This window comes from Stegodyphus dumicola, chromosome 1 (assembly GCF_044657685.1).
Source record: "Stegodyphus dumicola isolate Sdum_Otavi_A_Nest chromosome 1, ASM4465768v1".
Classification (NCBI taxonomy): Eukaryota; Metazoa; Arthropoda; class Arachnida; order Araneae; family Eresidae; genus Stegodyphus; species Stegodyphus dumicola.
The window spans coordinates 119,446,040-119,462,820 of record NC_140768.1 but is presented as its reverse complement, the minus strand read 5'-3'; the positions used below and the strand labels follow the sequence as shown (position 1 = coordinate 119,462,820).

The 16,781-nt window shown below is 33.1% G+C and overlaps 1 protein-coding gene and 1 non-coding gene across 3 annotated transcripts in view; both read left to right on the top strand.

Annotated features, from left to right (window-relative positions):
* Positions 1-3,023: 3,023 nt before the first annotated feature.
* TRNAY-GUA (transfer RNA tyrosine (anticodon GUA)) lies at positions 3,024-3,110 on the top strand. The gene is given in 2 exon segments: positions 3,024-3,060; positions 3,075-3,110. It is a non-coding gene; the product is annotated as a tRNA-Tyr (tRNA).
* Positions 3,111-5,440: 2,330 nt separating this feature from the next.
* LOC118180332 (synaptic vesicle 2-related protein-like) overlaps positions 5,441-16,781 on the top strand; it is a 131,628-nt gene continuing 120,287 nt past the window's right edge. For both annotated transcript variants that reach the window (XM_085819778.1, XM_085819776.1), the window contains exon 1: positions 5,441-5,609. In XM_085819778.1, the coding sequence (XP_085675904.1) occupies positions 5,516-5,609 (94 nt within the window). In that variant the 5' untranslated portion in view covers positions 5,441-5,515. The remainder of the gene's footprint in view (positions 5,610-16,781) is intronic.

Here is a 16,781-nt window from a genome sequence, read left to right as displayed (position 1 = left end):
TTTAGTCAGTTTATTTATAATTTTGGTTTCCATTTTAAACCAATCAGCCGCTTATTATTCCCGGAATAAGTAATATTTTTAATAATGACGTTGCATAATCTTGCATAATCATTCGTCTATCTCAATGAGTGATTAAGTAAGGTCACGTTTCAATGGAAATGATTTCTGAAATAACTATTCATTGAGGACGAGGGTGTGAGACACATTATTATGCATCATAAATATTATAAGTAAAGCTTTTTGATAGCAGAAATTAAAAGTAATTAAACTGCAAATTACAAACAATGAACCGGTAATCACTAAGCGGCATTCTAGAAACGAAAATGTAATTTAGAGCGATGTACAAAGGAATAATTCATATTTGAAATGAGCTGCATATGTGTTTAAGTGAGTGTTTTGAAACGGGAATGTGAAATAAAACGCATACAGTCAAAGCCGCTTAATGTGATTGCGGTTAATATTAGCATTATTTTATCATATCATTATCATCGCGGTTATTATAGTGTTATCGAATTGCCGAAATTCTGCCCGTTTATATAGGAAAACATAGAAAATACATTACTTTTTGTGATCAATATTTCGGATAACGTTGTCAAATTGTTATATAATATTTTTTTTTTTTTAAACTAAAGCAAACTTTCCAAATAAGGTCAAAGTAGATTATAAAAATTGCCAAATGACAAAGAAATGTTGCCAAATAACCAACTGGAATACAAATAAATATAATAGTGAGGTACCCTGAAAAACATCGCCTAATTTAAAAATTTAAAATCAGTCTACTTTTTGGCCTAATTTACGCTGAAAACATCGCTTAATTTAAAATTTTACCCTGACAGGTTCTCTCCTAAAGAGGGATGCTTTTCGAGTATTAGGGTTATAGCATCGATCAAACAATTTCTAGACTAGATTATGAAGAGTAAATAAATGAACTTTGCATTCAAGACATTATGAACAGTCCATAAACAAACTTTTGCGCTTATCTAATTAAAATGCCGTGAAAATAAATATTTATGTGTTTCTTGTTAGTTGTTAAATTAAATTGTTGTTTTGTAAGATATTTTTACTTCTTGTGTAGTGTTATCATTCGGTTAATGTTATGAAAGTAGGCGTGGAGAAACATAATCACATTAAGTAGCGCCTATTGTAGAATTACTTTTCCTCACAGTAGATATATTGTCCCCGTAATTGCATCTTAAAAGATGAGAAAATGTTACAAAGATTGTTAAAAGAAGGATTTAAAAGAAGTATTAAAGAAGATGCAGAATTTTATTAAACAATTTGGGCACTTCAGATTGGGAAAAGGAATGCTCGAAAAACAAAATTACATAATTATCATGTAGTAAAATTTTCATTTAGTAAACTATTCATTGTACATTATTTAATTAAAAATAGAACAGAGTTAAAACTAAATTAGTTTAACGGTTAGGTATAAAATTCGCAGAAGTGTCCAAAAGTAATTCAAGAACTTCAATTATTTTTCCCCAAGCCTCTTCCCGAATTAAAAATTAAAGAATGGCTCAAAGAAAATCTGCTTATTTCAGCAATTAACATTTTAATATTAAGCAAATTAGCATTCGTCATTAAGTCTACTGATGGCTCTTTTGTTTTGATTTAAAGACTTGTTAAGATATTCTTTGAAGTTTTCATGCAAATATATGGAGCCTTTACTTTTTAACTACTTTAGCTTGGCAAATATTTTACTCTAGAGGAACATTATTAAAGTTACATTTTTCTTTTTAAACTCTTCGAGGGGTCGTTATTATTTCCTGCAACAAGTAAACCGTGTCCATTATAAATAGAGATTAGAAACACAATAGCACCTTGCTGCTATTCAGAGAAGCATAAGATCTGTTATTTATCTCCTGAATAAAACAACAACGTTGCTCATCAGCGAAAGAAAATAATTTAATCAAAAAAGTACAGATACTTACTAAGGATATTTTTCAACAACTGCTTTATACCATAAATATGAAAAATAAAATATACTATTGAAATCTTCGGATATGGAAGCAATATTACAAATTTTGCAACCAATGTATTACATAGTCCGCATCTGAAATAAAAGCGAAAGGTAATGATGAAATTTTATAATAACGTACAAATCGTAAGCCTTTCTATTTAATTTTTCAACAATTCTTTACAAGAGCTATATTCTTTTTTTAATTGTTTGATATTTTACTGTTTACATCCTCATAGGTGCAAAAATAAAAAGCGCAAAAACTTTTAAAACGTAAATTATTTTGTCAGTTGAATTTGAATTTTATCTAACAATGAAGTTTTAAATTAGTGAGTTGATAATAGCAGATAATATTTTTATTGGACTACTTAGCCTTTTTTTGAAACATTTTAATTTTTAACACTCTAAAGAAGGTATCTTTTACACTACACGAATTCCTCATCCATGCAAAATATAAATTGCTGCCATTTCGTGGGATTGTTAACTATGAAATATTAAATATATAATCAGTGTTGGCAGTTGCATGTAAATAATTAAAAAATAATATATAATCAGTGTTAGCAGTTGCATGTAAATAATTAAAAAATAATATATAAACAGATGTTTGAAAATTCAATAAATTACGTTAAAGTTTTTGGGAAAATTTTTCGATCTGCCTCACAGCGTAAATATCAAAACTGATGAGTCATGATTAGTTTGATCGTTAAATACTATAAGGGAAGGAAAAGTAATAAATAAATAAGGGAAGATGCAACAGGTTTGTAGAAGAATAAGGGTTTATTATATATTAATTGCAATATAATATATTAATGGGCAAGCAATTAACGCATAAAAGCAAAATTTCAACAAAATTGGTTGTTCAAGATCGAAAGTTTAAAAAATTTGTGTTATTCCATAATGCAGAAATCTTTTTTCCTTCCCTCTCACAAAGCAAGAAACGTGCAGTTTAAGCTAGTATAGAATTACATTATGAACTTTCTTTGTCTGCTGTTTAGAACATAAATCAGTAGTACTCTAAATATTGAAAACCGGTGAGTAGTACGATTAAAATGAACTGCTAAGTGTTCCGTCGATAGCTCAGTTGGCAGAGCGGTGGACTGTAGGTGGTTAAGCAGCTATCCATAGGTCGCTGGTTCGACTCCGGCTCGACGGATACGAAATGTTTTTATCTGAGATAAAATAAAACCGAAAAATGGCGTAATAAAATCGAAGATGAAATAAAACGGAAAAATACCATAATGTTAAGTTCGAGAAGCGGTGTGTACTTCATTCATGTTCTCAATAGAAAAATATTTTCTTTTTGCATTCCAATTAAAATTTGTTTCTTAGAAGTATATTAATTTATGAGCAAAAATAAACTGCAATTATTAATCAAAAATGCGTTTTTTAATATCTGTTTCTTCAGTTGTTTGTTAGAAATAATTAGAATTAAATGTATCTGATATATATAGATATGTATATTTTATTTCACAAAAAATTAAAAACAAAATAAATAAAAATAATAAAAGGGTAAGGGGGAAAGAATCTCAACGGATTTAGATTTTAATGGCTTATAAAGTTTAATGTTAATCAGAAACTCTTTCAATTTAATCAGCAAAGATTATTAATAGAGGTGGCCAAGAAGAATAGCAAAACATTTAGTCAGGGTTATGTTACTTGAATGCGCCAAAGCACACCAGGGATACCTACCTAAAGGAAGAGATAACTCCATGGATAACATTCTAAGGGGGGAACTGGCTGGTATGCGGCTTACATATGAGAAAAACACGTGAAACCAACAAGATGAAATAAAATGCAATGTTTTATATTAATTTTTTTATCTTTTAATATATTGCAGTTTTGAGCACCTTTCAGGTGACAGTGCGATTTAGCTCAGTTCCGCCTCCAATTTTGATGGACAGCATCCCGGGGTACGGTTCCGAGGGTGCTCATATGTTGTGTTTTCTGATGAAATTATGTTCTGCCTTGGTGGCAGTGATGACCGTGTGTTGGTTAGAAAAAGGCCAGGTGAATTCTTGCAACTGGCCCAGACACACTGAACCTACACTTGGAGTTATGGATTGGGGAGCAATTTCTAATGACAGCAGGATAACTCTCGTAGTTATCCCACATACCCTGACTGCAAATTTGTACGTCATTCTGGTGATTCAAACTGTTCTGCTGCCCTTCATGAACAGTATTCAAGGGGATATTTGCCAACAGGATAACGCTCACCCTCATACCGCTGTTGTAACCCAACATGCTCGACATTGACGTGTTGCCTTGGCTTGTTAGATCCCCAGATATTTCTTCAATCAAGCTCGAATGGGACATCACTGAGTGACAACTCCGGCGTCATCCACAACAATCATTAACATCCCTGTATTGACCAATCAAGTGCAACAGACATAGAACTCCATGCCACAAACTGACATCCGGCACCTGTACAACACGTTTGCATGCTTGCATTCAGAATTCTGGTGGTTACTCGTGGTTCTCGCGTTTGTATTAACCTGTGATATTGAAAATTTAATCAATTAAATATGTTACCTAAACAAATGTATTACTAAAATTTCATTACATTATATCAATTTTTCCTTGCTTTTGGAATTTTCACTAGTCAACTAATGCGAGTGCATTATAATTTTCTTTTCGAATTTTAATTTTTACTCATGGAAACCCGAGGTGCCGCGGAACACAGTTTGAAGACCACTGATCTAACTTAATGCAACATGCCGCCCAGTCGGGAGAGTGGTAAGTGACTCTGCCTGCTGTACCGAAGTGCCTGGTTCTGAGTCCAGGAGAAGGCACGGATGAGTGCAAATTTATTGTATATGAGCGATATGGGGGCACTCAAAATGTGTGGCGAGCCTAAAGGCCTCTCGAGAGGTTGTTGGTAAGAAAAGAGGGTTGGGAGACCCTCGGACCCGTTCCGCCGTGGTGCTCTCCTTCAAAATTGGGGACGAAACTGAGCAAAGTCGTACTGTCACCAGTATGGTGGCCAAGGATTTAGCCATCGACAGGCACAATCTTGCCTCCTTGCCTCGATGAATTTCGGATATCACATACCAGATAAACGAAATTAGTCACAACAACAACACCTTAATGCAATAATCAAAAGCGTGTGTTAAGACATTGCTAAAAGTGTTTCTAACCTGGAAAAAAAAATATATATATATATATGTTTTTACTTCTAGAAAGTTTTAATGATTATATTGTCTTTCATTCGCACATTCACAAACGTTATTTCTGTTTATTTATTTTTACGTGGTTTTGACAAGCAAATAAATATCCACATGAAAGATAACACTTATTGTATTCTAGGAAAAAAAAAATAACAATAGTGATCACTCTTTTCGCTCAATGGCTCAATACTACAAGCACTAACAGATTAATGGCAATTTTGCAATATGCCCGATCATACGTGCAATTCACTTGTTCTACGCATGCGCAAAAATTCCTTAGTGACGTTTAGCTTGCGAAGTTTTTCATCGGAGAATTAAGAGCAGCAGCTAGAAAGGCAGCTGCAACTGAAACTGGGGTTTTATTGTTTTCGTTTTCGAGTGAGGCTGAAGAAAAATGACGGACAAAATACCACTGAGTCCTCTGAAACTGGATATTTCAAATGGAAAAAAACCTGGAGATATTGTTAGTTATACAGAAAATGTGCAAGGTTGATTTATTTTCTTATTTAATTGGTTAAAATGTTATTTTTATATTTAGTATTAGTTATTTTGATTTTTTTATACTAGTCATTTAGAAATCAATGCATTATCATTTTTTTGTTTTGTTTACGAATGATTATTACTAATTTTATTAATTAATGGTTAACATAGTAAAAGTGAGATGCAAAACTAATTAAAAGCAATTAGAAAATTTTGCTTTTATTTAAATTAAAAAAAAATTATTAAAAATTATTAAAAAATTATTTCAAGACACACTGCTGGGTAAATTCTTCAGAAGCTAATCTGAAATATTTTCTCTGCCGGAAATGAGAAACCACCGTCCTGTCCTGCGAAACGCACTGCACTTTTGTGTTATTGTTAATGACTATCAAATCTAATAATTTGACGTTATTTAGAGATAAGTTTGCAAACTAATAAGTGACATATTTTCATAATGTGATCTAACTAAAGAGTTCTTTGATGATAAATATGAAGGATTAAAACTGTAAAGAATTTGTTTTTACAAAAACAAATAGTAAGAGAGAGGCTCTATCATTATTTAATTATTTCCATTTTAGCAAAATTTTAAAATAAATTGCTTAAACTAATTACGTTTCAGAATTTGCATAAAAACACTTTTAGTTAATTTTATTTTAGCTAATACCGGAAAATAATTTGTTTTTGACAGATTGCAATTTATTATTCACTATAGAGGGACATTTTGGGGAACTTACAATGCTTTTAAATTTATTAAAGTGTAAATCATGTGAGTTATGACTTTGAATAAAAATGAAAAATGATAAATTAAAAAGTTAATTTAAATGACAAATTAAAATTTCAAATTTCCATTTTCTTTTAACGTGCTTCGTTTGGAAGAGCACTCGAGTGAAAACTGAGCGTCTTAAATGAGACCGAAAAATAATTTCTGTGGGAGATGATGACAGGCAGTAGGAACTTAAATGAGGGAGTGTGAAAAGACCTTGAAGCGCCTATTTTAAAGTAACAGTCTATAGTGAAGGAATATGGGTAAATTTGACATGAGCGTTCCCAAATAAGAACAAAGATATAAAATTTGTGCATAAATTGTGCTCAAAAATTATATACTTAAAAATTTTCTCTTACAGTAATTGTATTTTTCTAGTTACTAATTGTCGTCCCCATCAGTGACCGAAAGGACGAGATCTGATCCTCGCGAATGAGCTGTTTTGCCGTAATTGAATAAACAAACAGCTCAATTAGATAACAGTGGAAAATGAGAGAGAAAGGGGAAGAAAGTAAAATCCTAACCGTATTCTGAATTCACTTGCGTTAGAGACAGTGCAGTAGATAATGTACAGAATTATTTCTTTTTGAAGATGAGGTACTAGTTGGTTGTGTTTCGAAACGCGTTGTGCTTTTTAAATGTTATTAACTTAAAATAGGAGTATATTTTAGTAACCTATACAGAAAGTTTTAAAATTATAGTAATGTTAAAAAAAGTATTAAGTGTGCAAAAAATAGCGTTTAATTAATTACTTTTAATTTTGGTAAAATAAGAATAATCATTGGGTATAAACTATTCTTCGCAAAATACAGGGCTTCTCTAAAAGAAGCATTCATTTTGCCATATATTCAAAAGGATTGCACGTACAGATATAAGTGATATTTTAAAATAACCGCAAACTCATCAAGTTTGTATACCAAGACTGTGACTGGTGCAAGTTGCCTGGATAGGTTGCAGTTGTGGTTGCTTCTGCAAGTGGCTGCTGATTCCATTGATTTTGCTGGCTAACAGAATGGCATTCCCATATTGGAGCATTCAAGTTCGTCGATATCTGACGATGACTTTCCGATGAACGATGGATTAGGCATATTGGTGAGGATGATCTCCGTTTGCTCCTTTGCCCCCCCCCCCCAGGTCACAACGCTTTGTGACGTTTTCGTTTTTCTTTTTGAATACGCGCCGAGTTTTCTACTGTAACACCAGGAAGTCATGTTAAGAGGAGGGAGAAAATACCTTACATCATACAAATTTGGATATTTTATCTTTACATTACTATTATTTATGTATGTTCTGATTAATGCTTGGTAAGTGAAATTCAAAATTTTGTCATAAATTTTTGGTTCTCTTTAAAAGTTTTTCATTCTGTTAAAAAATATTCCGAGCCGTCAGCTGCTTTCGGATCGTGCAGTTTGAATCTGAGAACATTATTGACGTAAAAAAGCAAATATATCAGCGCAGTCAGTCTTTATAAAACCATAATCGCAACCAGGGAAACATAAATATACATTTTTATACTTTTATTTATAAAATTAATAAAAAAAAAATAAAAATAAAAATCTGAAAGGTTTCAGATTTTAAATTACGTCCGAAGGGGCGTTTTCTTAAGATTTTGTCTGTTACCTTTATTTATTAAATATCACGGTCTTCGCACTTAAACCATAAAATTCAGTTCAAGAGCAATATCGCAAAATAGTTTTAAATTGAGCATATCTTTAGAATTTCCCACCCACAGTCTCGCCCGCTGGACATAAAAATGTTTTTTCTGTACAACGTTGCCATTACTCGCTGTGAAATCCTTGAGTTTGTTACTCAAAAATTCGTTAAAGATTTACAAAATATGAAATCGATAATAAAACGAATTTCAAATTTCAAATTTAGGCTTCCACATGCTCTTATTCGTAGTAGGATTACGTCATTCAAAATCCGATGGCTCTACGTACCGTTGTTTTATCACAATGCGAGAAATATACATACATTTATGCAGATTTTTCATTATTTAATTTCTTCAAATATAATGCAGGACTCTAACATTTAGTGGCAACAGTTTGAAAAGTGAAACGGACATTTATAGTGAACCAACATAAAATCGCAAAACGAAAACAATTGTCCTTCAGGGACAATGCCCCTTTGGACTGAAAAACAAGCAGGAGTAATAATAATTTATGGTTCAAGCAAAGTAGACGCTGCTCAGTGTGATCGCGGTTAATGTTACGATTTGAATATTGTTTTCGAATTACCATAGTCCTGCTTGTTTTTATTCGAAAGCATGAAAAATACATCCTTTAGTGGGATCAGCTGTCGGTTAATATGATCCAAATATTACAGAATTTTTTTTAATTGAAGTAAAGTCGCTAAATGAGTACAAAATTTAATACAAAAATTGCCAAGTGACGAGTTTTGTCTTCAAAAGCCTAGGTTTCGATTCAGTCAGCCATTTAAAATTAGACACAAAAGCAACCTTATTTTGATGTAGATTTTAAACAACTCTAGCGATTTTGAGAGTAATTAGACACAGGTCCCTCTTCTTCAGAAGTAAACAAACTTTCCCTTCACCCTGGAGAGGAGAATTTTTTGAAAAAAATTCCACTTCAAATAAATGTTTCTTTTTTGTTTAATTTTAAATTTTGCATTGGCTGTTCTCTTCTAATGATTAAAGGATGAAATTTAGCTGAAGTTTAGGTCTTTTAGCATCGGTCAAAAAATTCTCAGAAACGTCATGAGCACTTCATAAATGAAATATTGCTCTAAGCATATTATGGACAGTTCATAAACAAATTTTTACAGTTCATAGTTTACAGTTACAGTTTATAGTTTTTTACAGTTTATAATTTTGTAATTAAAATTCTGCAAAAGTACTGATTTATTTGTTTCATGTCGTACTTATATTAGATTAGTTACATTCTTTTGCTGATTTGATGGTTATTTTTTTCTCATCGTTTAGTGTTATAATTCGGTACAAGTTATCAAAATAGCCGTGAGCAAACGTGATCACATTAAACTGCGCCAATTGTGATTAATATAATACGTATTTTATTAAAAAAAAAGTATCATTGAGAGGTACAGCATTTTGAGATAAAAAGCGAGGATTTTTGCTCTGAATACAATTTAACACTGCTATAACGAACCCTTGGATGTAGCCAACGAATCTTGGTCTCGTTCTCATATTTTTTTCATAATATGTGCAATGAAATTTTTAACGAAAAAATTTCTGACGATCAAAGTAATCACACGCTATTCGTAAAGGAAAACACCTCTATGTTATCTTTCTTTTACCCTACTTTTTTTTTTTGGGGGGGGGGTTCTTAACCATGAGAGAGAGCCGCCCAACCGAGATAGTGGTTAGCGATGCTGAAGACCGTACCGAAGGCTCCGTGTTCGATTCTCGGAAAGGAATGGATGTTTATAAATATATAGTGTCTGTGCGGCATGGGGACACTTTAAATATGAAGCGAGCCAAACGTCCTTTCGAGAGGTTGGTGGTAGGGTGAGGGAGCGGAAGACTCTCGGCCCTGTCTCCTCAGGGTGCTTTCCATCAAAACTGGGAGGCGGGACTGAGCAAAGTCGTACTGTTACTTGTATTTTGCTCAAGTCTCTTGCCAACGAAAGGCTCAATCTTGCTCTTCTTGTCAGGATGTATTTCGTGGGTTTTCCTGCTTACAGTCAGAGAAGTGAGATAAGTCACAACAACACCACACCACGAGGAGAGAATTCCCCCTCCCGTAGGAGGAATTTCATCGTTTCAGGGGGGGGGACGAGCTCAGCCTTTTATTAAATTGTTAAATATTGAGTTTTAGTTATGAATATAAAAGTTCATTTTATTTTTGGTATCTATCTACATTTTCTATATTTTTGCTCTGTTTAATTTGTAAAACACATTAAAAGCTAATTTAAATTATAAAAAATACCCATGTAGTTTCAAATTTAGGAAAAGACGAGGAATTGATCCTCTAGCAATGGTCAAAGGGATGCATGGGAAAAAAACCGGCTGAGAACCATTGTTCTAAAGAAAGGCTATGTGTGTGAGGGTAACATTGAACTTTAGAAGAACGGCGGTATGGTAATCATTAAGAAAGTGGTCTGAAACCTCAAATCGAATGAATGTATGCGTGATCTCAAAGCTAAAGAAATATTATCTCAAAGCAATTTTAATATTTTTTATATTTAATAATTAGGAGATAATCTCAAAGCATTTGTAATGTATTTTAAGCAAAGCTAAATTTTGTTTAACGAAAAATTTTCTTTAAATTTTAAATTTTATTTACTAAATATTTATCAAAACATATATAATAATGAGCATATATAATAAGAGTAATGATATATATTTATATATAATAAGAGTAATAATAATGACCCAAAGGAAAAAAATCAATTTATATTTATTTTTTGTCTGCCGTATAAATGTGGTATCTGCAAAATACTTTTGTTCGTTACGATTTGTAATAAAAAGGCATCGAATGCTATAAATATTAAATTTTCAGATTGCCATTTATTTCAAATAATTCTATACTTTTAGCTTAAACTAAAACAGACAAATCACGAAAACTTTTCAAGTGTGACAAAACCTGAGAATAAACAATGAAGCATAAAGTTTTCTTTTTCGTTTAAATATGTTCTTGAGTTTAGTGGAAAGTTTTTCTCATTAAAAGAGAGTATAAAAGCTACATTATCCTTGGGCAGCCGGTTTAACTACAAACTACCAGCAAAAAATAAAAAGAACAAACTGATTTTGAAAAAACATTCGGAGCTGTCAAGCAGCTGTATTTTATAGGGGTAAATAAATACCTATTTTTATTTGAGGCAGATGGTACCAGCTTGTGACGTAATTTGAATGCTAGTATTACCTCGCTTATGTCTACAGTTGTTTTCTATAAGCATTCTAATGATAGAATTAAATGAATTTTTCACTCTTTAGACTAAAATATGAGTTGGAATAAAATTGGCAATGGAGATAAAAACCTGTATTTAAGCAGTTTAATTTGAAGAATAAATTAGTTTGGTTATGGTAAATTGATTATAGCGTTCAAAATATTATATACGCTTAAATTTTTACGATTGAGCATGAAGATGTTTATAAACGCACACAAATATTATTACACATTTTACAATCTAATTAGGTATTTATACCAAAAGTAAATCAGTAAAACTACTTATTTCTTATGTTGGGTTGGAAATTTCGTGACGATCGGTTGTTCCCTTTAGCTTGTTTCGATATAAAATACTGTATTCCTGCAAAAATTTTACCGCATTTTCTTCCACTCCTGATAAATTGTACAAGTGAATATTTTAAAAATGTGTTTAAAGTAAAAAATATCACCATTTATCTCTCAAAACAGTTGAAACTTGAAAATACGAGAAAATGAAGGCTTACGAATATGGCTGCGTTACATGACCTAAGGATTATTAAGAGTTGTTTGAAGAATGGTTATGCACATGGTTGCTAGAGTTTGTGACATTCCGAAAATTTGTCGACTTCTGCTAAGGTAGTTGGTATAATACACGTAAGTACCCTAAACCATATAAATAGGTAGTTTCGCAACATTTTAATTAGGTAAACGGAAAAATTTGTTTATGATTTTTTCGTAATGTCTTTAATGTTTAAGTTCATTTATAAATTGTTCATAACATTTTTGGAAATTATAAGACCAATGCTGCACCCTAACCTCAATACTCGGATTGGTGTAGTCAGAGAACTGAAGAAAAAAAAAGTACTGCAGATGCTTTTTGGTTTTTTAAGAAGATGGAACCTTTTTCTAATCTCTCCCAAAATCGAAAGAATTCTTCAAATTAAGGCTGTTTTTTTTAAAGGGTTGTCTGAAATCGAAACCAAGCTCACTGACAATTTAATTCCGTACTTGGCAATATTTCTCTGTCATACGGCAATGAATTTTATAATCTATTTTGACTTTATTTTATGACTTCTAGTTCAATTTCAGAAATGATTTTGATCATATTAACCAACTTGTTGATCACCATAAGCGATATATTTTCCATGTTTTCGTAAAGCAGCGGGAGTTCAGCAATTCGATAATAATATCCGAATGATAACATTAACCGAAATTACATTAAACGGCGCCTGCTGTATTATAAATCTGTGAAAACTGTACAAGAAATTTAAAAAAAAAAATAAAAAAAAAAAAAAAAAATAAGAAACTGGAATATCATTTGTGGTAGGTATGCTAAGACATGATTTTGTTTGTGAAATAATCGATTTTTCTTATCGGATCGGATATAGCGAACATCCGCCTATAACGAACCAAACTTACAGTCCCTTGAATTAGAGATAGGATTACAATAATATTTTTTGCTCAGATCGAACAATATTGAGAAAATACAACAGAGAGCAAAACCTACTAGGATATGTACTTACATGATTGAAAAGTCTAAATAAAGAACGTTTTTACAAAAAATAACAAAGAGTTAGAAGAAAATTTTAGCAGCTCATTGAACACGCTTTATTATTAAGAACTTGATAATATTTATCACTAGCGTGAACATTTAAAAAAAATTCTTTGTGATTTTTAATGGCATTGAGAAATTCGCTGCAACTTTATTCACTTTTAATTAAACATCTTAGTAAAGCTTTCACGGTTATTTCAGCTATTCTACTTTTTCTTTCGACCGTATGATATTTGTTAATGAAAATATTCTTTTGACCGGTATCGGTGAGCCTGGCATGCTGAAAATGCATTCTATTATTTGAACAAGATCGGACAATGAAATGCCTTTCTTTTTTTTCCTTCACAAATAACTGAAAAGTGGTTATATCGTATTTCCTTCTCTAATTTTATTTTTCCAAATTTCAAAATCAGCTAACCAAAAAAAACCTCTTGCAGTCACTACTTTATCAAAAAGTTGATCCACGTGTATTGTGTTATTTGATACATTTTAATTAATTTTTTCACCCGAGGCTTCCATTTCAAATCCTTTTAATCCACAATTTTTTAACCAAATGAAAGATTCTGCCCCACCAAAACTGTTTTTTCATAGCTCAATGTAATAAGGACATCTGGAATTAAAGTTTTTAAGCACTTGTGCGATTGTATTGATGCTTATAGTGTATATTCGGCATTTTACAAATTTTTACAAATGACCAGAAGGCAGGGACCGCGTTAACAAACCCGGACATTCCCGGCCAAAGCTGGACATCTGATACTCCTAATTAGAGGGATTTCGGTTGTATTCATTTCCAAAAATAAGGCAATAAATTCATGGGCGAGTCGTTCCATTTTAGATATTTTTATTTCTATTTTATTGCTTACGAAAGATGAAACAATCTACGGCTCGCGAGTTGCACTCAAAAATTTTTATGAGGTCCTTCGAACAAAAACGTTAGATAAAACGTTTGCTAGATGATTCCACATTAGATGCACAGTGCAGTGGCATCGAAAAGCGACTTAAACAGCTATGTTTCAGGTTTCCATTTTTCCAATTCTGACCTCGTTCTCGAAAATTCTTCGAGCATGTTTGTTTAAGACAACCATTGACTCCACAAATAAAAGTTTTATCTGCTTAACTCAAACAAGAATTTACCAGAATACTGAGCGGGAATAGTAAATATTGTCACATTATTAACTCTGCGTTTCTGACCTTAATATGAAGACGTTTTTAATGCCATTGGATTGTCCTTATGTGTGTTACCTAAGCATATAAATTTCATTTTAGTGCACGTTAATAATAAAATCAAACTGTTTCCTGATTAGCTATCTTTTGAGTTGTAGTAACTTTGTTCCATTTCGAGTATTTGAAGTCAAGTCGCAGGATCAAATAAGACGTTAAAGAGATTTATTACATCTTTTGAAGGTGGGAAACGTAAAAAATCAATAATGTCCTCGACGGGTTTCGAACCAAGAATCTTCTACTTGTTAGCTTAACATGTTAACTTTTTACGATACCACAATACGTATGGGGAAAGGCAATAATTCCTTACATTTCCCCCATATAAAAGGTAACTGGAGAGAGACATGAAACTCAGTCGACCGAGCACTGGTAGTCATATGTACCTTATATGACTAATCTAATAATAAATTACCTCGTACTTTCATTCAGTTTCATCGCTTCGTGGAAGTCAACCTTTAAAAGTCCTGCCGTTATGGTTTCTGATTTTCTGAAATACTTTCAAGATTAGAGGATTTCACTTTCGGAAACAGAAAGCAGTCCTTTGCTACCAAATCTGTTCCTGTAAGCGGTATATATCAATAAGTAATAGTAGGAAAACAGTGATTAATAGTTGATTGTTTGGAAATATTACGCTGAAGTCTTTATAGTCATAATGCTTTACACATGGGGAAATCGGAAAAACGCCCATGCAGCCAGTCCGTTTGCCGGGATTCGAACCCTGGACTGAATTACCAGCGTTCAGCGACTTTGCCGCCCGGCCACTGGTGGGAAAAAATTATTCAATCAATGTTTTAAGCCTAACTTTAAAAATTGTAAGCCATCTCTTATCTCAGTATTTGTAGGAAATTCTCCAATTTCAAAACCATCTTGTACAGAAAATTTGTCACACATTGTGTTGAAATTTGTTTCCGAAAGCGTTTACTGTCATTGATGCTGCATCTGCTCATGAATATCTGCTGAGCATTGAATTCACGTTATTTAGTTAAGGCGACTTTTAATATATTGCTTGGAGTCTTTGTCATTTTGCAATTTCTTTATCCTATTCCAGTGGTTTCGAAGCTGTGTTCCGCTGAAACTCGAGTTTCTGCGAGGAAGACCCTGGGATTCCGCAGGTCAAAATAAAAATTCGACATTATGACATATGTTAAAGATGCAATATTTTGTAAAACTGAATAAATTTTCTAATGGAAAATGATTTGGATTAAGGAGAAAATATTAAAAATTATATAATCGAACACCTCTTTCAATTCAAGAAAACTAAAAGAGATTATTTCCGAGATGAGAAGATTAATTTTGACAGGATAAAAAAACTCGTTCGATTACTAAAATAAATCAGAAGACATTGCTAATGAAGGAAAGGGAACAACTTATCGACTATCAGCAGATTCGAAGTTTAAAATTTGGATTTAAGCTCTTTATTTAAGCTAAAGGGCAGCTCTTAAATTTTTTATTACAGATTCAAACAAAATACCCAGAAGTTTCTGGTACAGCTATAAATATATCAATCCCATTCGCAACAATGTCCTTAAATGAAAACCTTTCTTCATTATGTGACAAGAAAATCAAAACATTTAAACAAGTTAAAGGAAGAATATGAAATGCGATTGCAGATACAAGAGAGCATCGTAAACTCGACATAATGTGGACTGAGAGACTACGTAATAAGGAGAGGGTTTTTCAGAACTCTTAATATTGTTACGTTTTTCTTTTCTGACATCAGTTGTTACTTTATTTTCTTCCTTCACATTCGTACGGAGTTCGTAGATTTGGAGTGAATAACGACGACACTTGATGAAGTATCGAAACGCACTTTATTTACCAATGTTAATCAGGACAGATTCAAAACACTTTTACAGTAGCCGAAGATCTACTATACACTCGCTGGAACAATCAGCGACACAGCCTTCTGGCTATCTGGCTATCACGGTGAAGACAGCTTCACTGCAAAGCACCAGAGTACAACTCCAGGCTCTGCTCGGTCGTTCTCGGAACTCCACGTTCTCTCGAGACTCTCCACCCTACAACTCGCGAGACTCTTTCGGTGCACTCAAAGACCCACCCGGCACTCGCTGCCCGCCTTTCAACTCGATCGACTCCACAGGGATTGACTCGCTAGACGAGACACAGAATCGATACTAATTAACCCGCACTCTATGCGAGACACTCTCACTCGCCTTCTAGACGAGGCACACCCTCTATATTAACTAACTCGCACTCCAGAAGAGGCACTCTGACTCGCCCTCTCGATGAAGCACGCTCTCTGATCTGTATATCACCAATTTTGTAGGCAAATGTCGCCAAATGGGCGATTTCTCGCCAAGTGTGGCAACCCTGCTTTTCCTCGCCATTTTATGGCAACCCTAAAAGTGCTTTGCGGGGAAGCTATCTTACCGCGCCTGGACATTTCGTAACAATATTTAACCCTTTGATGCGCGCGATATTATTTTATAATGTTTTAACTCAAAAACTCTAGAAATCGAAAATTATGATTCTGGAGACAAATAATATATGAATTAAAAAGCATACTCTTGTCCATTGATCTGTGATGGTACCGTTTTTTCCATCTGTCGAGCCATCCAGCACTAGCAGTAAATCCAGGCTCTCAGTTCTTAAAATTCATCGTGAAATTTTAGAGCTTTCTCCTGCAAAATTGGTCCTGAGAGGGGGTGTTCCCTTTGGGTCTGAACAACAAATAAAGCGCCTCGCTCACTTTTTCGTATTCACCACCTTTAATACTTTTTCTTTCCTTTAAACTAGACATACATGCTCTTTTCACACACCAAGACTCTACTTCGGACCT